Source organism: Elaeis guineensis, chromosome 13, assembly GCF_000442705.2.
Source record: "Elaeis guineensis isolate ETL-2024a chromosome 13, EG11, whole genome shotgun sequence".
Lineage (NCBI taxonomy): Eukaryota > Viridiplantae > Streptophyta > Magnoliopsida > Arecales > Arecaceae > Elaeis > Elaeis guineensis.
Window position 1 is genome coordinate 34,256,283 of NC_026005.2, and position 26,843 is coordinate 34,283,125.

The 26,843-nt window shown below is 38.3% G+C and overlaps 1 protein-coding gene across 3 annotated transcripts in view; it reads right to left on the minus strand.

Moving 5' to 3' along the window:
- Positions 1–568: 568 nt before the first annotated feature.
- Positions 569–26,843, minus strand: part of LOC105035260 (uncharacterized) — a 31,907-nt gene continuing 5,632 nt past the window's right edge. For 2 of the 3 annotated variants that reach the window (XM_010910764.4, XM_010910765.4), the window contains exons 2-9: positions 26,458–26,809; positions 5,538–5,571; positions 5,122–5,349; positions 3,123–3,212; positions 2,424–2,489; positions 2,234–2,325; positions 2,089–2,136; positions 569–1,006 (exon numbers count right to left, since the gene is read on the minus strand). In XM_010910764.4, the coding sequence (XP_010909066.1) occupies positions 889–1,006; positions 2,089–2,136; positions 2,234–2,325; positions 2,424–2,489; positions 3,123–3,212; positions 5,122–5,349; positions 5,538–5,571; positions 26,458–26,809 (1,028 nt within the window). In that variant the 3' untranslated portion in view covers positions 569–888. Of the gene's footprint in view, positions 1,007–2,088; positions 2,137–2,233; positions 2,326–2,423; positions 2,490–3,112; positions 3,213–5,121; positions 5,350–5,537; positions 5,572–26,457; positions 26,810–26,843 lie in introns of those variants that run through there. The other variant, XR_012136152.1, reaches the window with a different exon arrangement.

Below are 26,843 nucleotides of genomic sequence, written 5' to 3' on the forward strand. Positions count from 1 at the left end.
CAAGAAGATACGCGGTGTTGTGACCCTGCCACAGAAAAAATATAGTATAGCTCATGATTGACGAAAAGAATTTAAGAACGAACAAAATTGAAATCTGAAAAGAAACTTGAATTTTCGAAAAAGAAATGAATTTGGCATGAATTATATTGCATAATTAGAAATTGATTTCGAATTGACGAACTCTATATGCTTATTTTTTATAAATTATTATTTACTTAAATACCTGATAAAATCTGTTGAAAAGTGATCATTGCTTACTGGATTGTCTAGCTCATTACCTCCTATTTTATTATTTTTACAGATGTTGAGGAATTAAGATGATACAAGATATGAATGGAAGAGTGATCAGAAGCAGAATCTTCATACTTTTATTTTAGGATGAAAGGCTTATTGAATTTGTTGTAAAGCCTATGAATCGTTGTTGAATTTATTGAGATATTAAAAAAGAAATTTAGATCGTTATATTTTAGATTTAAATTATTGTCTAATTATTCCGCTGTTGTTTTAGGATAGCACAATAAGATCCCTTGCATGTTTATGGAAAGAGTTTTCTATGAGTATGCGACGGTTGCCATGACCCTCGATTCATAATCTCGGATCGGAAGCGTGACAATATATATATAAACTCAATGTATAAATATTCCAATACAAAACTCGTAACTTGAAGCCGAAAGGAAATTTTTTTTCATGCGTCTATGCCACTGATACAGAAAGAATCAACCAATAGCTCTTCAATTTGATTTTAACTACTCTCCTGCCTGTTTGGGGCTCCCACCAGCCGTCATGTATATAACTGTTTGGAAGGGCCAACTAGCTGAGGAACAACTGTTCTCTCGCAAGCCACTGTAAGGAATGAAGCCACAGTACATAATACTGATTCATGTTGGCTTACCGCATATCATGATAGGACTGAGGAAACCATCTGGCTAGCAGAGCATGCTTCAACTTTATAATCAATGGGAATACAGCATAGCAAGGGATATGCATCAATGCCACCACGAAATACCTGTTCTCATGCAAGGGGACAGACGTCAGCTTCAGATAAGAAATTCTTGTTATGTGCTGGTTATGGGAGATAACTTCATTACATGGAAGTCTGATTTTCAGCTTCCAAATGACACAGATGGTAAATTTATTTTTTTTAATCTTCTCTGATGTCTCTCATAAATTTGTTTTCAAAAAATCCATGCTGGCTCATAAAACTGTAGGACTGCTTAAAGTGATTTGCAATACAAGATAGATAAAATCACATTTAGATATGTCGATTTGAAATAAACAGTGAACCTTGGTGCAATAGTAAGATTGTTCCATAAGGTCATGAGTTTGGAACATACAAACCACCTCTCTGTACATGGGATAAGGTTGCATACATCCGACTCTTGCTAGACCTTACAATGGCAAGAGTTTTATGCACTAGGCAGCACTCTTCTATATGTAGATTTGAAATGCTTGAGTATTTTTCCCAATCATAAAACTATTATTCCACTCCAAGTTTGGTTTAGAAACTGTTGGTTATGCTTAGAGTGAACAGATATAATCAAGTTGCAGTTCATAAAATTATCACTATTAGAGTTAGTGAGTAGTTGAAGTTCTAAAAGGATGTTGACTTTTGTGTTCATATCAAAAACTATTTATGATAGCAAGATTGCTTTCTCTACCAGAATTTCTGGGCCAATATGGCAGCCGGTTCATATTCAAAGAAGCCTGCAAAGGCCAATATGCAAACCTTAAATAATATGCAAAAGGTTACTGAAGAAGGGTGGAAAAGAATGGTAATGGCATTTTTGGAAAAAGATCAAGGAAAGTTTTTCGATGAGGAAGAGACATATATTTGAATGATTATCTTGGTATGATGGTCTTATCTAGGAACCTCAAGCATAACTCTTGCTCAACTGAAAACATAATTGGTCCATTTCTCATGAACTTTTATATAAAAAAGATGTTATTAATTTCATAAACTTTAAATCAAAACCAAAACGATGATAGTTGGATATATTTGTAATTTAACACAATCTAATGCCCATGACATCATAGACTAGTACCATACAATTGGAGCACACAAAGTTTTCTCAAACCGAAAGGGCATACCATATAGGGGCATGAGGCGACGACAAATCAAGAAATGGATAAGGCCACCTGGGGAAAAAAAAGATAAACAAATAAGTAAACAACAAGACATAATGGAAAGAGAATTCTTGTTACAAACTGTAAGAGATGAAAAGTAATATATTACCAGATTGAGACACAAGCATGAACCACCCACTGAAAAATGACATACGTTGCTGTCCAAAGTAGGAAGTATGCAATCCGGAACCAGGGGAAACGCTAACACAACCATACAAAAGAACAAGGTCAATAAGCAATTCACTAATCTAGTAATGATAACTCAACCATTAATGGTGACGAAGGAAAGAAGCATGTACCAAACTATTCAAGGCAGTATCGCCAACTAAGAAAACTGCATTGACCGAATGCATGCCAATCAGTAACTGCAACAAAAGGCAAACATGTATATACTTTTAGCACAGAACAAGGATAGAAACACAAACAATATTTTTTTGTATTTCTTTATATTAATTTTCAATGAATTGAGTCTTACAATAGAACCAAAGGTGTCACGAAACATCAAAACTGTTAAATCAATTGGTAAATGGCAAATATTATTGGATATATATTAGCATACACAAGTGAGAGACTATCATTTATTTATAGTCATTCCCATCTCAATCAGGCAATTACATGTGGTGCTTTCATCAAGTTTAATACTAAAAGTTGTAATAGCATGTCACGTGTTGCTATTAAGGATAGTTAATGCATTACTAAGGATAAGTTGTTTTAATCTAAAAAATAACTTCTTAAAATCCAGGTACTTTTCTTGATACATTAATGAGATTGCACAGTTTGCATATACTGATGACTTAAAATAAGATTTGGTCCATCCCACAAATAGTATGAAGAAGCAGTAGTCTACAAATGTTACTAAGGTCATCTTGTTGACATCACTCACAATCTGCTAGCAATTGAATACTCAAATTTGGTCATATGAAAGGAATATAATACCAATGGAAACTATTATGAAAACAATAGAAATTTAAAGTTGGAATTCCAGGACCTGCACTTACAAAATTTAGACTATAATCTTTGACAGCAAGAAAGGGAAAAATGATGAGCCAAAAGACACAATCAGTGAGCATCACAGCACCTGCATTTGTCTGGCAACAATTTTAAGAAGCAAATTAGCCAACTTGCAAGCATAAGAAAAAAGAATTGTTTATGTAAAAGTAATGAAACAAGAATGACAGGAAAATTGAATGTACATGTACAAATTATCTTGTTTGGTTCAAGCTTATTAAAAGCATGCAATGTCCATGATTTATTCTTTTTGTTTCAAGCTTATTAAAAGCATATAGGGGGTGTTTGGTTCATAACCGAAATCGAAATGGGAATAGAAATCAGAATGGCTTCAAATCGGAATCGGAATGATCAAATCCTCCAAAACGTTTGGTTCGTGATCGGAATTGAAATTTGAATGAAAATTTGAATCCATAGAGGAGAGTAGGGATTAAGTTTTATATAGATTGAGCCATTTCCAGTCCATCCTAAAATCGGAATGGGACTCTTTCCAACCAAACGGTTGGAATGGGAGTCACCGATTCCGATTCCGATTCCGATTCCAGACCTCTACTTCCCCTAACCAAATACCCCCGTAATGTCTATGATTTCTTTTTTTTCCTCTTTCCTTTTTGGGTTAAATATAAAGCCGCATGAGTTAATGAATGGTGGACGTCAAAAACTAGTCTGCAATTTCTGAATTCCTCCTCTGCAGGCCGACATATCCAGTTGCAAAATAGTCCCCTTATAAATACTCCATAGCCTTATGTACCATTCTGAATCTAATTTTCAAGAACAACTAATTCAACTTATCAAAAATTCATAGGGGCAGTTTGGATGCTTGAACTCATTGTTCATGGAGGAGGAAGAGGAAGAAGAATAAGAAGCAAGAGCAATCTGAAGATGCCATCGAACTTCTGATCCTGATATTTGGAGGATAAAATAATCAAACTGAGAGGTGGCTTTCCCTATCTCAAAAAAATTGGGATTAGGGGCTCCAAGACTCCCATGAGTCCTCAAACTCCCTCTATTCTCATTCACTTTTTGAACTAAATTTTCTGCCTAGAAAAAACTATTCGCGGATAAACTGTTTGTGCATCCAAATTATGGTAATATCATATGTCTCCATTAATAGAATTCTAATTCTGGTGGATATTTCCCTCATCCTTTGCTCAAAAAAGTGGTATTCGGAATATAAGACCACCCTGGACATACAATCATCTAATTCAGTCATTTATGAATAAGTAATGCTCCAACTTGAATTTGTAGCCTATTTTCTGTTCAACATCTGAGGACACAGATGTTGTATGGGAAGTATTATCTGTGTCCACAATCCTCATCATAAAAATCTGGACAATAAGTTGCACTGCAATTAGATTAGCATCTATCTCAGCAGAATGTAGGATGTTCAAGTATAAGATTGGTAACAGCACCAGACTGTTGAACATGGATAGCTTTATAAATGTGACCTGACATCACTGTTCAGAGGCTATCCTCAGTTCATATCTCATAAGACTGGCCATGCATCAAATATGTAGAAGTACAAAATACATGCTAAAAAGTCTTTTCACTAACGATCAATTACTCAGTATATGTTAACAAATTGTTATGATCAAGGTTTGCCATCTTAGTACTGGACCCCGTACCAATACCATCTTAACATAGTGTCGGTATATGGTTCAGTATAGTACAAGACGGCATACCAAATATCAGTACAGTATGTTATGAGATAGCATAACAGTTGGGTACCGATACAGTACATCTAGTATAATGACCGGTATGCAAACTTTGACTATGATAAATGTATCTTCAAACACAAGACTTGGTCCATGATATTAATGTCACACATGGATAGAATCACAATCTTCACAATCACCAGCTATGTAATCAGTCAGTATTTATGAAAATGTTCTCTTTTTAAGTCCCATGACTGATACCTACCACTCACAGAAGAAATTAAATAACATTAAGATGGCATTTGCGGTTGCTTGATTCATGAAAGACAGTTACCTGATAGATAATTTGAAATAGATAACCCCAAAATCCAGCGATTTCCCGAATGTTGTCTTCTGATTGGAAACCAGAGATTTTCACCGAGTCATGTGTATTTGAATTGTCCTCAATTCCAGGAGCCATGTATGTGCCACGTTCTGCATCTGGCCTTACAAGGTCCAGCTTATCCCCACCAACTTCGTTGAGATATTGATGGCACCCATAAATAGATAGAAGAGAACCAAGCTAAAAGATACGATTTGATGTGTAAGTATAATGCAAATCTCAGAAGGAAGTGGTGGATTTAACAAATTTATTTTAACATACATTAGGCATAACTCTAAAATTATTCAAATCTGCTAATCACCACCTTGAGAAGGCAGCACAAGTACAAAGAAATTTAAATAGTGAAGCTTCATGTTAAAAGCACATACCCCAAAATAGACAGTAACCAGCACAAATGTCCACCTGAGCCACAAGATAAACATATCCAGCATTAGAGAAGGCATTTTATCTTCTATAAATCAAATCAAGAATTTTGGCAACTATATATTACAAGAACAAGAGCCTCATTCGAGCTGTGACTTTATAATAGGGTTCCGGCCACACAGCGGAAAGTGATTTTCAAAATTTCAAAATCATACAAATCAACATAAAACTATCAAGCCGGAATCCAAACTCTAGAATCACCTTGCCGAAATCGATCAAAGCAAAAACAAGCATGCATAGAAATAGAATTTTATACTTTCACCAAAATAAAAAAGTGGTACGTTGGTATTCTCCACAAGACCCCAAGGTAGAAGTCCTCCAACAGTGATCCACACGGAAGATGGCCAAGGTCCTTCCCAACCGGTGCGCTGCCGCAGCCTTGTCTTCTTAAGAACACTGCCAACTTCGAACTTGCGTCACGATCGCATCAAAGCCCAGTTGCTTTCGATCTTGCCACCAGAACGATACCAAGAAGACACTTTCAGATGTCACACAATCTAGGATTTGATTTTTGACTCCAACACATGAAAAAACCAAATCCTAGGGCACTCAAGCAACACTTGCTGAAAATCTCACCACCCTTATAGCAACTTTTGCTACTCAAAACTCTCTCTCTTTTTTCTCAGAATTTTTTCAAAATTTTTCTTATGTTTACCACGTCCCTCCTCTTAGTTTCAACTAAAAATCATAGCAAGAAGCTATGTGGGGCGTCCCCTATAAATAGGGGACCAGGGGATGTCTCATGGGATGAAGGGGTGCCAACCTTTGGTGCTCCAACTTCCCACGCGCCAAATAAATTCACTGTCTTTCTGCTCCACGTAACTCTAATCCGATGAAATTAGGTCACCTGAAGAGTCCCAATCAACTTGGACTCTTCCAAATTAATTCCAGAATCAAATTCTTTCAATTCTGATAAGTCCACAAGTCAAGATTGACGTCTAGCAACGTGTCATGACTACCTGAAAGATTTAAAATTTTGATAAAAAATTATCAAAATATCCTTCAGTGGTAAGTTTCTGTGTAATTCAATCCTTTAGTCAAACAACATCCCAAATGAGCTGTGGGCATGGAAAAATATCAAATCCAATCACTTATCATTATGTATCTCAATCAGAAGGTGATGATTCAGTTGATGATACATTAGAAATCTTTTTCTAATTATCATCCTGCTTTGGCCAAAGACTTCCAGAATCACCATCCTATGAGATCACATAGGATGTTCGCTCCCCTTATTAGGAGTGACTGATCCCTTATTGATCACTCACAACCTCCATGCACTCTTCACCATATCTAAAATATCCCACGCAAGGATCAGAGAACCAAGTTAGGTAGCGAACCAAAATATGGATCCAAGTACACAAGGTATCATGGTGACCTCAGGTCTAAGGATCACTTACACAACTCCCACTAGAGAATCATCAGTTGACATATAAATAAGACTCTATTTAATATTCTCTCGTAGGTCAATTCAATGAACTCATTCTCTAATGAGCATCCATATCCTTGTATTAGTGTCACCACATAAGTGGTTGTGAGATCAACCACCCTCATTTCTGAGCATACATAGGACATACCAGTCTTTCGGTATCATTGATCCCCAACTCAATATACCAACGACTAGGAATGTTTTAAGTTAGAGCTATCAAGAAATTAGATCTCACTGGCGTGATCTCATCACGGCCCTAAAACCATTGTCCAAACCTATGGAGTTCATTATAATCTTAAAATAAATAAGATGCAGCATATAATGAAATAAAAATATCTTATTTTATTAATAATAAATATCAATTACATGAGTTTAGAAGATAAATTACAATAATCATCCTATCGCATCCCATATGCGATTGGCTTGTAGGGCATTATTCTTTCAATTTTTCACTTGTACTTAAAGCCAATCACCCCTATACTTGATACCCACACTATCATGGTGGCGGTCAAACTGTTGCATTGACAAGATCTTAGTGAACGGGTCTGCTATATTGTTCTTGGTGTCAACTCGCTCCACGACCACATCGTGTCTTTCGACTATCTTCCGAATGAGGTGGAACCGTCTTAGGATGTGCTTGGATTTATGATGAGACCTTGGTTCTTTGGCTTGAGCAACTGCCCCAGTATTATCACAATAAAGGTGTTGGGAATAGTGTCCCAAAGTCAATCGTCAGCCTGTTGACGGTTGTACTCTTTCTTGTATTAGTATATGAATTATAAATTAATAAAAGTTATTTTGGCATTTTTCATCATAAATTGTTTTATCTTCTAATGAACTCCTGTGTTGTGGTGAAGTCCTTAGGACTATTTAGACTCGACAAAGGAGGATTTATCGTTTAGTCCTTAAATCTGTTCGCAACCAAATGATACGTTGTTACCAAGGACAACAACGTTTATCAAGCATAGATCGTTGTGTGCCATATGGGTTGGTTGTCCTCTTAACCAAAGAGTGTGGAGACACTGGTATGGCATACAGGTAAGATGTAAGGGTACATCTGCACTGAATGTGACCGACTTTGAAGCTTTTTCTGCTGTCAAGATTTGCTCCGATGGGATATGGGTATAACTGTCCCTCCGACCTGAGACTGCCACAGTGACTTGCAAGCAACTCACTGCACTTAGGCACTGGACTACCTGAATTTCTAATTCAGTGACGGAAGGCTGCTGGGTGTAGTCAAGTACTTGACTTGTCGATGCGTGTGTCAAGATGGGATTGACCATTCCAGTTTAAGGAGCTGTGTACAGTCGTGTTTCAATTTAGCAAAACCTTGGCCAGGGTAGTTCTAGTGAGGAGTCACAGGACTGTTTGAGTTGAGCACGATTCGGATGATTTGATCAGGGTTGATAGTTTAACCCTGAGTCGTCCTATACACAGGGGTCAAAAGGGATGAATTATACAGTAACCATATTCGCGTAGGTTCTGAATGTTGCGATTGCGACTATTCGACCTATCCGGACGACGAGTACCATTGCTAGATGGTCACTTCGATTAGTACAGGAATTGGTTCCTGTGCTACCGGCTTAGGTTCGAACCTGCGGGGTCACATATATTAGAGGTTCCTATCTGATCTGATGGCTGGTGAAGAGTCCCACTGAACAGGGACTCTTCGACCAAAAGTCCTAATACTTGGGGACTCTAAGTCCTACGTATCTGAGACTCTGTGATCGAGAATCAGGATTCTCTGATCATAAGTTCCACACATTTTGGGTATCAGGGTCAAGAGTCCCACTGGTTTGGGACTCTTCGATCAAGGTTTCATATCGATGGATATTGATGTCCGATTGCCCATCAGATTTGATCTCAATATTTATGAGAGGTTTAATTAGTGATTTGATCACTAATTAACTCAATTTGATTGAGTAATTATTTTTGGATCAAGTCCAATTGAATTAGATTCAGTTGGGTTTGATCCGATTAGGTTAAGAGTTGACCTAATCGCCAAAGTGGTTTGGTCCCTGATCTGATCAAGAGTTGGACTTAGTCAATTCCTGATTTGATTAAGATTTTATTGAGCCTAATTAAGCCTAATTGTGTTGGGTTTAATTTAGTCTAATTGTGCCTAACCTATTTTAATAAGGTTGGTTCAATTAGGTTTGAAACCACCTTTGACTTATCTCCCTACGCCACCTCACCTCACCTGCGCCTATTTGAATTCATGAGAAACAAGTTCTCGTGAAATTTTTCCACGCAGAAGCCTTCCCATGCCCCTCCCTTATGCGCCATTTACGTGGATAAAGATTGGTTGGTTGGCCATTCAAATTCAAATGATGTTTGAATTTGAATGGGCAACTAACCCATGCGCCACCCTATCTATTTGTGCACCCCTTGCTCTACATGAGAAAATGTTTCTCGTGTAGACTCTCCACGCACAAAGAGCCCATGCCCCTCTCTTCTCTCGCCTTGAGTGGATAAGGATAGGTTGGTTGGCATTTGAATTCAAATTTGATTTGAATTCAAGTGAGCAACCACCTAGCTTTATCCTCTCACACGGTGAAGACGCGCTAAAGACGTGGTCTTGCACTGTTTTAAAAAGGGAAGAGAAGGTGGGACGTGTACACGACTTTCTTAGAGAGAAAGGTTGGCATGAGAAAGGGCCTCTGCGTGAGAAAAGAAAAGAAAAGAAGAGAGAAAAGGCACAGGGTTTTCTGTGTGTACCCTAAGATTACTGCCTAGGGTTTGAAAAGTGAGAAGGTGAGCTACGAGTATCGTGAGCCCACCAAACTTCAGAGAGAGCTTCATCAACCTCTCTACTATCTCTGTTGACGATCCAGAGCATCCAAAGAATCAGCAGACATCGATCGAAGGAGTTCGATCAGCATCAGCCGTCGAAAGGATTCTGCAATGAACTAGCATTCGTAAGGAACCGATCAGACCGGGAGCTTCGTGTGGATGATCCGCAGAGGCCAGACATACTGTGTGGCTGCATTGCAACGATCAGACCATCCCGACGGTGATCAGACTGCGGTGATCGACTACCTGCACGAAGGTAATGTGTTCTGAACACATAACAGTAAAATATTTATTGTAGAATTCGAAATTTTAAATTTAAATGCATGCTATATATATCATATTTAGATCCTTATATAAGGTTAATATATGTTAATTAATTAGATTAATTAATAATTTTTGCTGTAAAATTATAATTTTGAAAAAATTTTAAAATTATCGTTTTATCCCTGCACTGAAATTCACTACAAATGGTATCAGAGCAGGTTCTAAAATATGATATACATTTGCATGCGTAGATTAAGTAGTAATCTAAAAGTTTAAATTTAAAATTTAAAATTTAAAATTTATTTGAAATTTCAAATTTGAATTTCAAAATTTAAAATTCAAAAATTTGAAATTTAAAAATTTGAAATTTATTTGAAATTTGAAATTCAAAATTTAAAATTTGAAATTTAAATTTTGAAATTGATATATTTAGATATACTTGATCCAAATAGCAAATAGTCTAATTGGGTTGGTTGCCATGGTCGTCCGGTCATAGGAGAAAAGTAAGGTTTAAAGGCCCTCTCCTCCCATTCGATGGGGTTCTCCTATGGAGGTAGGGGTGCCGAGCGATTATATCCCATGTAGACAAAGCAGCGAAAGGACTTAATTGTAAAGATTCAATTGTGAAATTTATCATGAATGTGTTAGATTAGATCTAAAGGAATATTCATGATTTATTTTGATTGAGTTATTTTCTGTTATGTAATTAGCAATAGGATTGCTGTTTATGAAATTTGCTAATCCATTTGTGAAATGAGTCAACATATTTGGTGAACAGAAAATAAAATCTTTCAAATTTGAAAATTATTTTTGAAATACCAAACCCTGACCCATCAACCCTAATACTTAATTAAAAGAATTAAGTATTGTCTAATTGGTCTAGAATTGTGAATTAAGACTCAAGACAATTGCATAAACTTGTGGGTCAATGGGTTAGATGGATTAGGTTCATAATTGGGTTAGACCTAAGGTTAGCTTAAAGAAATGGACTAAATTAGAGTAATTGGTCAAATCTAATCAAAAGTTGAATTAGATTAGGTCGAAGACACTCTAGACTCAACTCCAATAGTTGTAGTTGAATGGGTCCATGTCTTTAACTAGACCAAGATGGACTTAATTCATGGCTATGCGGTGGAACCCTATTTACTAAGTTGATCAAATTAAAACTAATGAACCGGTTGGTGTCTAAGGTAAGTTCGGCAGTCTAACCAGTGGTTTTTAACTGGGAGCTACTCGCATTGATTCGATCTCTGACGAGTTAATGGCATATCCCTTTCACTGATCTCACTTACTTGGCCAATCTGATGAGTTAGATTTTGATTAGATCACTTGGAGATTAGGGCTCACCCATGTCATTAGGTAAATCAGTGTGACTGATTTAGGTGCTCCTAATACCGGCTTTAATTAAATCCTTTTTAATCTGACTTGGTGAAGTCAGTAGGAGGATTGAAATTGGCTGGTTAATTTCTTCTCTTCTATCTTTTAATAAAATCCTCAAAAATTATTAGGTCCCTAAAAATGATTAAGTTATAGTGATAACTAAGTCATAGCCTCCCATTAAGTGAGTGATAATGAGTCCATTCGTTTAATAATCACTGGAGGCCCAAAGGCCTGGTGCTTATTGACTAATGGAATTATCATTCATAATATGATCATTTGGTTGAGTCTTTCTGATGGTGGTCAGGTTGGCCGGCCAAAGTCGGGCCTGATCATTTATTGGTCAGATTCACCAAATCAAATCATGTTAATGGTTGGACCTAACCAGATCTTTTCAGTGGAGGCCAAAGCCTACTGATTAGGTTCTAGGGCAAAAATCAATTACTAGAAGTTGTTTAGAGAAACAACTGGTTATGAACCTACCCATAGATGCACATGGGTTGACCAGCCAAAGTTGGGCTCGTGTGTAATCTGTGTAGATTCTAGTACCCACTAAGGAATTAAAGTAATTCCTCGAATTGGAGGTTGAGGCTATCAGTTCGTAAAAATACTGGGAGAAACTTTAGACTAAAGTCCAAGTCTTTAGTATTAATAATTTATGTACTAATAAAGGTCTGGTTTTCCTTTATGCAGCTATGGTCACTACCCTGTCGCTCCGGTCATTATTAGATAATGACAAGCTCATGGGACCTAATTTCGATATCTGGTATCGAAAATTGAAAATCGTCCTTGAGCATGAACGGATCCCTTATGTAGTAATGGATCCGACACCTGAGGAGCCAGCCCCGAATGCTAGAGGGACGGTCCGAGATACTTATCAGAAGTGGCTCAACGACCGCACCACCGTTCGGTGTATAATGCTGGCGGCAATGAATGATGAGTTCAGCCGCAGGTTCGAAAACATCCAGCCACAGGAGATGCTTCGAATGTTAAACGACTCCTTTGGCACACCTGACGACGTTGAAAGGCACAAAACTAGTTGTGCCATTTTCAATGCTCGGATGAGGGATGGGGCCTCAGTCACTGATCATATACTATACATGATCGAAATGATTGAGCGCCTAAGTAAACTGGGCTTTCCCTTGCACGAGCAGCTCGGTAAGGATGTGATCCTTAATTCTTTGTCCAAGTCCTTCCTCCCCTTCCTTACTCATTTTCGGATGACAAAACCTGCAGTGAACTACCACGGCTTGTTAGGGTTGCTGCAGAACTTTGAGAAGGACCACCAGCTCCATAAGGAGTCGGTGAATGTTGTGGGAGGGTCTTCTTCTGGTCTTCGACCCTTTAAGAAAAGGAAGAAGAACAAGAAGAAGAAGAATAAAAAGGTGCAGCCGCATGTAGGGATGTCTGCACAGGGTCAGACCAAGAAGCACAAGCCCGATCAGAGCCAGGCGGAGTACTTTTGCAAGAAGCAGGGGCACTAGAAGAGGAACTATCCTCTATACATTGCCTCCCTGGACCCGAACAGGCTGAAAAAGAAGCAAGGTAATTATATGATAACACCTTGCAACTTTTTCATTTGTGATACTACTGCCTGGGTATTAGATACCGGAAGCCCTTATCATATCTGTAATTCGATGCAAAGTCTGCAGGTCAGTAGGAGATTTGATGAAGGCGAGAGGTTCCTGAACGTTGGGGATGGAAGCAAAGTTTCAGTTCTAGCTTTAGAAATCATGAATCTTATAATCAACTCTTGTAATGTAATTCTGAGTGAATGTCACTATTGTCCAAATTTTTTATTTAATATTATTTCTGTAGGCTTTTTGGCCATGTACAGTTATGAATTTTTAATAAAAGGAAACATTTGCAATATCATTTTGAATGGTGTTACAATGTTTGTTGGACAACTAAATAATGGAATTTACTTACTATCACAGCCTGTTAATATGGTTCAAACCTCCGGTAAATATTCTAGAATGGATAATATGTCAGAAGTCTACCTTTGGCACTGTAGGCTAGGTCATATCAATAAGAACAGGATAAACAGGTTGGCTCAAGAAGGAATTCTTGAAGTTGGTGATTGTGAATCACTTCCAACCTGTGAGTCCTGTCTTCTTAGGAAGATGACCAAATCAACTTTTACTGGAAAAGATGAGCGAGCCAGTGAACTCTTGGGTCTGATACATTCTGATGTATGTGGACCCATGAGCTCAATTGCGAGAGGTGGATATTTCTACTTCATAACCTTCACAGACGACCTATCGAGGTATGGGTATGTCTACTTAATGAAGCATAAGTTGGAGTCGTTTGAAATGTTCAAACTATTTCGAAATGAGGTAGAAAAACAAACTAGGAAATGTATTAAAACTCTTCGATCTGATAGAGGAGGTGAATATCTTTCTAATGAGTTTCTGACATATCTTGGGGAGAATGGGATTCTCTCTTAGTGGACTCCTCCTAGAACACCACAGCATAATGGTGTGTCTGAAAGGAGGAATCGGACCTTGTTGGACATGGTTCGATCCATGATGGGGTTTGCTAGTCTGCCGATCTTCCTCTGGGGATATGCGCTCGAATCGGCTTGTTACCTTCTAAATAGGGTTCTGAGTAAGTCTGTAACCAAAACGCCTTATGAGATATGGATAGGACGTAAGCCAGTACTCTCGCACCTTAGGGTTTGGGGGTGTCTGGCTTATGTTAAATGTTTAATTACGAACAAGCTTGGACCTAGGTCTGACAAGTATTATTTCATAGGGTACCCAAAAAAGACCAAAGGGTATTATTTCTACCTAGCTGATGAGCAAAAAGAGTTTGTCAGCCTTAAGACAATCTTTTTGGAAAAAGAGTTTTTTGGTGAAGGGACTGTTGCCTCTAAAGTCGAACTTGAAGAAGTTCGGCAGGTGAAAAAACTGACACAAGTTGCTGAACCTGAACCGGATTTGGTTAGATCAGATCTGGAGCCCATTGTTCCTGCACCCTTAAGGCGGTCTGGTAGAGTACCACATCAATCAGACAGATACTATGGTTTCTTGGTCCGGGACGGCTATCCTATCGAACTTGATGAAAATGATGAGGATTCGATCACCTACATGGATGCAATGCAGAGAACTGACACTGAGAAATGACTAGAGGCCATGAAATCCGAAATGGAGTCCATGAAAGTCAATGATGTGTGGACATTGGTTGACCCATCCGAAGGAGTAAAACTCATAGGGTGTAAGTGTTCTTCAAGAGGAAGAGGGGTGCAGACGGAAAGGTGGAGACCTATAAAGCCCGTCTGTCTGGTTGCCAAGGGATATCATCAACGTTATGGTATAGACTATGATGAGACATTTTCTCCTATGGCAATGCTCAAATCCATTCAGATTATGCTTGCGATAGCTATCCATCTGGACTATGAAATCTGGCAGATAGATGTGAAGACAGCTTTCCTAAATGGAGAGCTGGACGAAGAGGTGTATATGATACAACCTGAAGGGTTCACATCCACAGATGAGTCTAAGGTGTGCAGGCTACAGAGGTCCATTTATGGACTTAAGCAGGCATCCCGGAGTTGGAACATACGTTTTGATAGGATGATCAAGACGTATGGCTTCGTTAAGAACGGAGAAGAGCCCTGCATTTATAAGTGGGCTAATGTCCAGTAGTGGTATTTCTTGTATTGTATGTGGATGACATTCTCTTAATCGGAAATGATGTCCCTGCATTACAGGGAATAAAGATTTGGCTGTCGTCACAGTTCTCCATAAAAGATCTGGGAGAAGCTTCCTACATCCTAGGGATGAGGATCTATAGGGATAGATCTAAAAGGTTGCTTGGCTTATCCGAGTCCACGTACATTGATACTATGCTGAAGAGGTTCAGCATGGAGAATTCCAAGAAAGACTATCTACCGATAAGCCATGGAATTTCTCTCTCAAAGAGGAATTATCTGACAACACCTCAAGAGAGAGTGTATGGGTAGAACTCCATATGCTTCGACAGTGGGATCTATCATGTACGCCATGACATGTACACGACCAGATGTGGCATACTCACTAGGGGTAGTGAGTAGATACCAATCTGATCTAGGAGAGAATCACTGGAAGGTTGTTAAAACCATCCTGAAATATTTAAGAAATACTAAGGATCAGTGGCTTGTTTATGGTGAATCGAGCTTGAGACTTATAGGATCTACAGACTCTAGTTTTCAATCTGATCACGATGACAGCAAGAGTGTGTCGGAATTTATTTTTACCCTTAATGGTGAGGCTGTCTGCTGGAAGAGTTTCAAGCAGCACACTGTGGCTGATTCAGTTTGCGAGACAGAGTATGTCGCTGCATCAGATGCTGCCAAAGAAGCGGTGTGGCTGAGAAAATTCTTCATCGAGCTCGGAGTAGCACCCTCCCTTATTGGTCCAGTTCTGCTCTACTATGACAGCTCTGGAGCCATTGCTCAGGCGAAGGAACCGAAGGCACACCAGCGGACGAAACGTATTCTGCGCCGCTACCATCTTATCCGGAAAATCGTGGATAGAGGTGACATCAACCTTCAGAAAATCGATGGAAAGGAGAACCTGGCCGACCCATTCACTAAAGCCATTGCGGTGAAGGAGTTCGACGACTTTAAGTCGAAGATGGGTATTAGATACTGCACCGATTGGCTTTAGGCCAAGTGGGAGATTGTTGGGAATAGTGTCCCAAAGTCAATCGTCAGCCTATTGACGGTTGTGCTCTTTTTTGTATTAGTATATGAATTATAAATTAATAAAAGTTATTTTGATATTTTTCATCACAAATTATTTCATCTTCTAATGAACACCTGTGTTGTGGTGAAGTCCTTAGGACTATTTAGACTCAACAAAGGAGGATTTGTCGTTTAGTCCTTAAACCTGTTCGCGATCAAATGATACGTTGTTACCAAGGACAACAACGTTTATCAAGCATAGGTCGTTGTGTGCCATATGGGTTGGTTGTCCTCTTAACCAAGGAGTGTGGAGACACTGGTATGGCATACAGGTGAGATGTAAGGGTACATCTACACTGAACGTGACCGACTCCGGAGCTTTTTCTACTGTCAAGATTTGCTCCGATGGGATATGAGTATAACTGTCCCTCCGATCTGAGACTGCCACAATGACTTGCAAGCAACTCACTGCACTTAGGCACTGGACTATCTGAATTTTTAATTCAGTGACGGAAGGCTACTGGGTGTAGTCAAGTACTTGACTTGTCGGTGCGTGTGTCAAGATGGGATTGATCACTCCAGTTTAAGGAGCTGTGTACAGTCGTATTTCAATTTAGCAAAACTTTGGCCAGGGTAGTCCTAGTGAGGAGTCATAGGACTGTTTGAGTTGAGCACGATTTGGATGATCTGATCCGGATTGATAGTTTAACCCTGAGTCATCCTATACACAGGGGTCAAAAGGGATGAATTATACAGTAACCATATTCGCGTAGGTTCTGAATGTTGCGATTGCGACTATTCGACCTATCCAGACGTCGGGTACCATTGCTAGATGGTCACTTCGATTAGTACAGGAATTGGTTCCTGTGCTACCGGCTTAGGTTCGAACCTGCGGGGTCACACACATTAGAGGTTCCTATCTGATCTGATGGCTGGTGAAGAGTCCCACTGGACTGGGACTCTTCGACCAAAAGTCCTAATACTTGGGGACTCTGAGTCCTACATGTCTGGGACTCTGTGATCGAGAATCAGGATTCTCTGATCATGAGTTCCACACATTTTGGATACCGGGGTCAAGAGTCCCACTGGTTTGGGACTCTTCGATCAAGGTTTCATATCGATGGACTTTGATGTCCGATTTCCATCGAATTTAGACTCAGTATTTATGAGAGGTTTAATTAGTGATTTGATCACTAATTAACTCAATTTGATTGAGTAATTATTTTTGGATCAAGTCCAATTGAATTAGATTCAGTTGGGTTTGACCCGATTAGGTTAAAAATTGACCTAATCGTCAAGGTGGTTTGGTCCCTGATCTGATCAAAGGTTGGATTTAGTCAATTCCTGATTTGATTAAGATTTTATTGAGCCTAATTAAGCCTAATTGTGTTAGATTTAATTTAATCTAATTGTGCCTAACCTATTTTAATAAGGTTGGTTCAATTAGGTTTGAAACCACCTTTGACTTATCTCCCTACGCCACCTCACCTCACCTGCGCCTATTTGAATTCATGAGAAACAAGTTCTCATGAATTTTTTTCATGCAGAAGCCTTTCCACGCCCCTCCCTTATGCGCCATTTGGGTGGATAAAGATTGGTTGGTTGGCCATTCAAATTCAAATGATGTTTGAATTTGAATGGGCAACTAACCCATGCGCCACCCTATCTATTTGTGCACCCCTTGCTCTACACGAGAAAATGTTTCTCGTGTAGACTCTCCACGCACAAAGAGCCCACGCCCCTCTCTTCTCTTGCCTTGAGTGGATAAGGATAGGTTGGTTAGCATTTGAATTCAAATTCGATTTGAATTCAAGTGAGCAACCATCTCGTTTTATCCTCTCACGCGGTGAAGACGCGGTAAAGACGCGGTCTTGCACTGTTTTAAAAAGGGAAGAGAAGGTGGGGCGTGTACATGACTTTCTTAGAGAGAAAGGTTGGCGTGAGAAAGGATCTCTGCGTGAGAAAAGAAAAGAAAAGAAGAGAAAAGAAAAGAAGAGAGAAAAGGCATAGGGTTTTCTGTGTGTACCCTAGGGTTACTGTCTAGGGTTCGAGAAGTGAGAAGGTGAGCTACGAGTGTCGTGAGCCCACCAAACTTCAGGGAGAGCTTCATCAACCTCTCTACTATCTCTGTTGACGATCCAGAGTGTAAGAAGAATCGACAGACACCGATCGAACGAGTTCGATCAGCATCAGCCGTCGAAAGGGTTCTACAATGAACTAGCATTCATAAGGAGCCGATCAGATCGGAAGCTTCGTGTGGACGATCCACAGAGGCCAGACATACTGTGTGGCTGCGTTGCAATGATTAGACCATCTCGACGGTGATCAGACTGCGGCGATCGACTACCTGCATGAAGGTAATGTGTTTTGAACACATAACAGTAAAATATTTACTGTAGAATTCAAAATTTCAAATTTAAATGCATGCTATATATATATATATATATATCATATTTAGATCTTTGTGTAGGGTTAATACATGTTAATTAATTAGATTAATTAACAATTTTCGCTGTAAAATTATAATTTTAAAAAAATTTTAAAATTACTGTTTTACCCCTACACTGAAATTCACTACAAAAGGGGCACTGATTGTTCAATCTCCGAAACCACACCCAACTCTATGATGAATTTCTTCATCCAGAAGGCCCTTAGCAGCCTCACTTGCAACAATATACTCAACCTCAGTGACTGAGTCAGCAATCGTTTGCTGTTTGAAACTTTTTCAACTTACTACACCACCATACAGAGTGAACACATACTCAGATATAGATTTGCTATCATTCAGATCAGATTGGACCGATTCTGATTTTAAATCAGATCCACCATATGTCAGAAAAATATCTCTAGTCTTTCTCAAGTACTTGAGTATGTTTTCACAGCTTTCCAATGATCCTCCTCAGGATCAGCCTGAAATCTGCTTACAATGCTTAAGGCATAAGCAACATCAGCTCTGGTACACAACATAGCATACATTATCGATCCTACAGCCGAAGCATAAGGAATAAAACTCATTCTATTTCTCTTCAGGTGTCTTAGGACACATCTTCTTAGAGAGTTGTATGCCATGACCTATGGGCAAGTAACCTCTTTTACTTTCCTCCATGTTGAACCTCTTCAACACCAGGTCAATGTACCTAGACTGAGACAAGCCTAGCATCTTTTTCGATCTATCCCTATAGATCTTTATGCCAAGTGTATAGGATGTCTCACTCAAGTCTTTTATGGAAAACTTTTATGATAGCCAAGTCTTAACTGATTGCAACATCGGGATATCATTTTCAATTGGTATGTTGTTCACATACAAGACCAAGAAGATAATAGCACTCTCACTATTCTTTTTGTACACACAAGGTTCATCCACATTTTTGATGAAGCCAAATGATTTGACTGTCTCATCAAAATGGATGTTCCAACTCCTCGATGCTTGCTTTAATCCATAAATGGATCTATTGAGCTTGTATATCTGATTTGCTCTCTCACTTGAGACAAATCCCTCTGGCTGAGTCATACAGATTTCTTTCTCAAGATTTTCATTGAGGAAGGCAGTCTTGACGTCCATCTGTTAGATCTCGTAGGCATGGTATGCTGCTATAGCAAGCATTATCTGAATAGACTTGAGCATGGCTACCGACGAAAAAAATTTTTCATAATCAACACCTTGTTTTTGCTTGAAATCTTTTGCCATAAGCTTGACCTTATAGATCTCTACCTGGCCATCTGCTTCAATCTTCTTTTTGAAGACCCATTTGCAGCCTATTGGAATCACACCCTCAGGTGCATCAACCAAAGTCCATACTTGGTTGACATACATGGAGTCCATTTCAGATTTCATGGCATTGAGCCACTTGTCAGAGTTACTACTCATGACAGCTTTCAAATAGATCGTGGGATCATCATTCTCAATGATGTGAATTATGTTGTCATTCTCAATGACAAACCTATACCTGAGTGGTACATTACGCACTCTACTCGACCTTCGGAGAGGAGGTATGTGTAGTGGCTATACCTCAACAATGGGCACATCTGGTTGCGAACCATTTGATGAGTCCTGGATAGATTGTAGGTTTTGAACTTCCTCAAGTTCAACAAACCTCCCATTGCCTCCTTCTTGGATAAACTTTCTCCAAAAAAATGGCGTACCTACCAACAAATACCTTTTGTTGAGTAGGGTTATAGAAGTAGTATCCTATACTCTCCTTGGGATAACCTACAAATCTGCATTTTTCTGATCTAGCATCCAGCTTATGTCCGTCAATATTTTTCACATAAGCTACCCCAAATCTTAAGATGCTTAAGATTGGGTCTTTTTTCTTCCCATATTTCATATGGAGTGCTAGAAACAGATTTGGAAAGCACTTTATTTAAGATATAAGCTGCGGCTTTGAGGGCGTATCCCTAAAAGAATATCGAAAGATCCGTAAAACACATCGTAGACCGCACCATATCTAATAAGGTGCGATTCCTCTTTTTCACAATTTTATCTAATTGTGGAGTATAAAGAGGTGTCCATTGAGAGAGTATTCTATTTTGTTTCAAATAATCGAAGAACTCACTGGATAAGTATTCTCCTCCTCGATCCAATCGAAAAGTTTTAATACTTTTACCAGTTTGTTTCTCGACCATTCTTTGATACTCTTTAAATTTGTCAAAGATTTTGGATTTGTATTTCATTAAATACACATATCCAAACCTAAACCTATCATCAGTAAATGTGATGAAGTAAGAGATCCATCTCTAGCTTGAGTCGACATTGGACCACATACATTAGTATGTACAAAGTCCAAAATGTCACTCACCCGATCTCCATGTCCAATAAATGGAGTCTTAGTCATTTTTCTCATAAGGCAAGATTCACAAGTTCCATATGATTCATAATCATAAGGATCAAAGAAATTATCTTTGTATAACTTGTTAATCCTTGACTCATTTATATGGTCAAGTTGGAAGTGCCAGAGGTATGTGACATTCACATCCTCTCTCTTTCTTTTTTTCATATTATCAACATGAAGCACATTATCATTAAGTGAAAAAAAATTATTATCAATAAAAGCACTTCCATAATATTCATTAAAAAAGTAAATAGAACAACCATTGTTTTTTACATTAATTTTAAAACCTTATTCCAATAACAATGGTACAGAAATAATGTTTCTAACAATATTAGGAATGTAATAACAGGTCTTCAGTTCTAAAATCTTGTCCGAAGACAACTTCAAAATCTTGATTCCAACGGCTTCGGTCTGAATGGACTCTCCACTAGCGCCGAACAGCTCAAAATCATCTTTATTCAGATTTCTTACTTCCTGTAGATCCTGCAATGATTTGCAAAGGTGTGAGCCACAGACGGTATCAAATACCCAAGAATCTGAAAATGAAGTACTTAATGATAAATTAGTTTATATCATATACAAATTTTTAACAATATTTGCTGATTTCACGGTTGCAAAGTACTCCTTGCAATTTCTCTTCCAGTGGCCCTCCTTGCCACATTGATAACAATTACCTTTGGCAGAGATCTTCTTCGCCTTCTTTTTCTTAGAACCCTTCTTTGCCTTCTTCTTGCTGATTTTATCAACATGAAGGATTTGAGCCTTTTCACTCTTGAAATGGCTCTCTACTATTTTCAGCATGCTCAACAGTTCTGACAGGCTGATATTCAGTTTGTTTATATGATAATTAATAACAAACTGTGAAAAGAAGTCAGGAAGAGACTGCAGGATCAAATCCTAGCTCCGTTCACCGTCCATGGCAAAACCCAGTGGTCCCAGATGAGTGATCAAATCAATCATCTTTAGGACATGCGTTTGCACGGAGGTGCCTTCAGTCATGCAGGTACGGAATAACTATTTTGATATCTCATATCAAGCAATTCGACTTGGTTCCCCATATAACTCCTTAAAATTAAGAAGAATAGAGGGAACGTCCATGTCCTCATATTGCCTCTGAAGCTCATTGCTCATGGAGACAAGCATGATGCATTTGATAGTCACACTATCATCTTTCCACATCTTATATGCAGCCCTATCCTCCTCAGAAGCATCTTCTCCAAGAGAATCTAGAGCAGGTGTATCCAGAATGTAGGAGACTTTCTTCTGAGTGAGAACAATTCTCAAGTTCCTTAACCAGTCAACATAGTTGGGTCCAGTCAACTTGTTTGCATCTAAGATACCTCTAAGTGAAAGTGAGGATACCATGTGTATAATTAATCTACAACAACAAGAACATAATATAAGTGGACAACTCATGATGACATGCACAACTATTTTATCGAACTTCATACCCCTCAAATATGAAAATCGAGAAACATACTAATGTCTCTTAGTGGGGTTGAGATCCTTATTCCTCACAAACACCTTGTGGATAGCACAACAAGTATTCATGAGTTCAAGAATAGGTAACTCTTTACCAATTGTACCTTTACAATTCTCAATATCTTTCTTTCTGGCTTCTAGATCACATATAGTCTTGTAGATAGCACAACAAACTGTAGTGTTCTAGTTAAGTTGACCCTTCAATCTCATATGGTCATACTTAAACAATGCTGCCCTCGTGGATAGTACAACAAAGCAACACTATTCAAATATGTTATAAGCATCAATATGCACTTGATCAACATCATGTCAATTTCTATAGTAAACCTTGTGGATAACACAATAAGCTCACTTAGATCTTGACATACTCTATCGATCAAGTTTGAAGGAAGGCCCTTGTAATGTCTACATCACTTAATCAATCTAAGTCCAAAAATCAACAATATCAAATTGATCAGGTAAGTAGGTGGGAGGCACCCCGTAGCTTTTTTAGACACCAATAAAGTTGGCCAGGCCAGCATGCGGATCTAATTAGAAAACCACCATTCACACTTTTCTCGACACCAATTGATCTTAAGAATTCAACTTTTGATTAAAAAGTAAATCCCAACGTTACAACTTAATATAATTAAATGAATGATTTTAAACTGGTCTCGGCACATCCTACCTATAAGCACATTAAATATACACTACAAATTATGCAAATTTGCATACTTCAACTATTCATAATAGCAATCACATTATCATGCCAAAAAATCATATAAGGGTGCATTCGAAGTCATAACATATGACTAATAAAAACAAATAATATAACAAACCCTAATCTAATAAGGCATGCATAACACCCTTATTTTCTATACATCGATTTAAGCATCAAAATACCATGATAATAAAAATTTTAAATTATTATAAATTTATAATTTAATAATTAAAATTTAGAATCATGATTCATTAAAAGTCAAAAATAATTTTTGAGTTTGAAAAATCGATGCTAAAAACAATACTACATTTTTGGCAAGATATGAATAAGAACGATTCTATGCTACCAAATTGCACTTATTTGATCAAATCAGATAAGGATGGCTCTGATACCACTGTTGGCTTTTGGCCACGCAGTGAAAAGTGACTTTTAAAATTTTAAAATCATACAAATCAGTAGAACACATAAAACTATCGAGCCAGAATCCAAACCCTAGAATCACCTTGCTGAAATCGATCAAAACAAAAACAAGCATAGGGATAGAATTTTATATTTTCACCAAAATAAAAAAATGACACGTTGGTGTTCTCCATAAGACCCCAAGATAGAAGTCCTCCAACGGTGATCCTCATAGAAGATGGCCAAGGTCCTTCCCAACCGGTGCACTGCCGCAGCCTTGTCTTCTTAAGAACACTGTCGATTTCGAACTTGCATCATGATCGCACCAAAGTCCAGTTGCTTTCGATTTTGCCACCAAAATGACACCAAGAAGACACTCTTCAGATATCACACAACCTAGGATTTGATTTTTGACTCCAACACATGGAAAAATCAAATCCTAAGGCACTCAAGCAACACTTGCTGAAAATCTCACCACCCTTGTTAGCAACTTTTGCCACTCAAAACTCTCTCTTTTTTTTCTCAAAATTTTTTCAGAATTTTTTCTATGTTTACCGTATCCCTCCTCTTAGTTTCAGTCAAAAGTCACAATAAGAAGCCATGTGGGACGTCCCCTATAAATAGGGAACCAGGATATGTCTCATGGGATGAAGGGGTGCCAATCTTTGGTGCTCCAACTTCCCACGTGCCAAATAAATTCACTGAGTAAATTTTTGACGATCCAATTATTTGGAGCAGAAGGACTCTTAGTCTTCTGCGTGTCATAAAAAATTCAATAAATTTTGGCGACAAAACGTAAGATTTCTGATCGAAAATTTAAGATAACACATGTTAGTTAAGAGCCTTCTTTAAGGACTCTTTACTTCACACGCCAAAAAAAGGGGGCCGGCATTTATTTTTGTGCGTGGGTTCTGGTGGACGCAGAGGACTCTACTTGAAATTCTTTCAAGTTAGATAAGGATCCAATTTAAATTGACTCAATCCCATTGGATCAAAGGCAACTAGTCTAGGTTAGCTCAAATAATTTGATCTAAACCAATTTGGGAACTTGGGTTAATATAATGTACTAGCATATCAAATTAACCCATAGAATTTACATTAAACTCTAATTAGATCAGACCAAGACCAAATCCCAAAGTGTGACCTATTGGGTTCCAAATCTAGCCAGCAGTGGATCCAGACTTTCGATGTAACCCTAATCCGATGAGATTAGGTCACCCGAAGAGTCCCAATCAACTTGGACTCTTTCAAATTGATTTCAGAATCAAATTCTTTCAATTCTGACGAGCCCACAAGTCAAGATTGACGTTTAGCAATGTGTCATGACTATCCGAAAGATTTAAAATTTTAATAAAAAATTATCAAAATATCCTTCAGTGGCAAGTTCCTGTGTAATTCAATCCTTCAGTCAAACAACATCCCAAAATGAGCGTGGGTATGAAAAAATGTCAAATCTAATCACTTATCATCATGTATCTCGATCAGAAGGTGATGATTCAATTGATGATACATTGAAACTCTTTTCTAATTATTATCCTGCTTTGGCCAAAGACTTTCAGAATCACCATCCTATGAGATCACATAGGATGTTCGCTCCCTTTATTAGGAGTGAGTGATCTCTTATTGATCACTCACAACCTCCATGCACTCTTCACCATATCCAGAACACCCCACACAAGGATCAAAGAACCAAGTTAGGTAGTGAACCAAAATATGGATCCAAATACACAAGGTACCATGGTGACCTTAGGTCTAAAGATCACTTACACAACTCTCACTAAAGAATCATCAGTTGACATGTAAATAAGACTCCATCTGATATTCTCTCGTAGGTCAATTCAGTAAACTCATTATCTAATGAGCATCCATATCTTTGTATTAGTGTCACCACACAAGTGGTTGTGAGATCAACCACTCTCATTTCTGAGCATACATAGAACATACCAGTCTTACCGGTATCATTGATCCCCGACTCAATGTACCAACAACTAGGAATGTTTTAGGTTAGAGCTATCAAAGAATTATGTCTTGCTGGCGTGATCTCATTACGGCCCTAAAATCATTGTCTAAAACTATGGGATTTATTATAATCTTAAAATAAATAAGATGCAGCATATAATGAAATAAAAATATCTTATTTTATTAATAATAAATCTCAATTATATGAGTTTGGAAGATAAATTACCATAAACACCCTATCGCATCCTATATGCGATTGACTTGTAGAGCATTATTCTTTCATAATATACAACATTTAGCTTAAACACCTAGCAAGGAATGGGCAAACTGTGAAAAACAAAGCATCTGACGAAGGAAATCATATTTCAATGATTCCAGGATCATGAACTAGAGTTGTCCATCGGAGAGAGATGCTAGGTGACATAAATAAAGCTACTAAGGTCAAAGTCATCGCCATCAGATGCTCTGAATAAGCATATTCTGATAAGGAAACAGAAGGTGAAAGAACTAACTTTCAAACCAATGCTTGGAGGACAATGTCCACAAAGAACGTAGATGTCTAAAACTTCTCCAACTTTACAACTCATAGAGTAGTTTTGATGCAAAAGAGTTTTCAGACATGAAGAATGCAAAGAGTTTTACCGGACTCAATCGATCAAGCAAAAAAGTCCTGTTTTTATCCAAAGTGGGCTTGAGATCTAGCATTAATCCATCCTGGAAAAGAATCAAAGGACTCCACAAGAAAATAATTTACCAATCTACACCAGACATGCATAACCCAGAAAATGCAAACAGGAAATTTGAATAAGGGGATCATTTTAATAAGCTGAAAGAAAAACAGGGTTAGCCGAGATAATTACACCAAATATATATGTGTGGAAAACTGAGCTACATATGGATGAGATTTGAAGAAATTTGAGCAGTATTCAGCCAAAATAACAATGGATACAGGAACAAGTTGACTTACTGAGTGTAGTAGTAGAAGATGTCACCTCCATCCATGACAGCATTGACGACGAGCAACGCCAGAAGTATGAAAAATGCGGTAACCCGAAAAGCCAGCAACCAAGCAGGATGGATTTCTTTAAGACAAGGCCTCCAGGACTCGTCCTCGTACAAAGTTCCCAGTGTTTCCTGTTGAGTTTCTGCTCTTTCTTCTCTTTCGGAGTTGGAACCTTCATATTTCCATATCAGAATGGCTGCTATGATCATGCAAGACAGCACCCATATTCCACACAGTAAAACTCTCCAGTTTAGCCAATAGTCCCGGGTGGTGGTATCAGCGGTCACGACTGGCTGCCAAGAATTTTCTGAGGGTCCTGTCGAGAAATGCATGGGAGATTATTTTCTCAC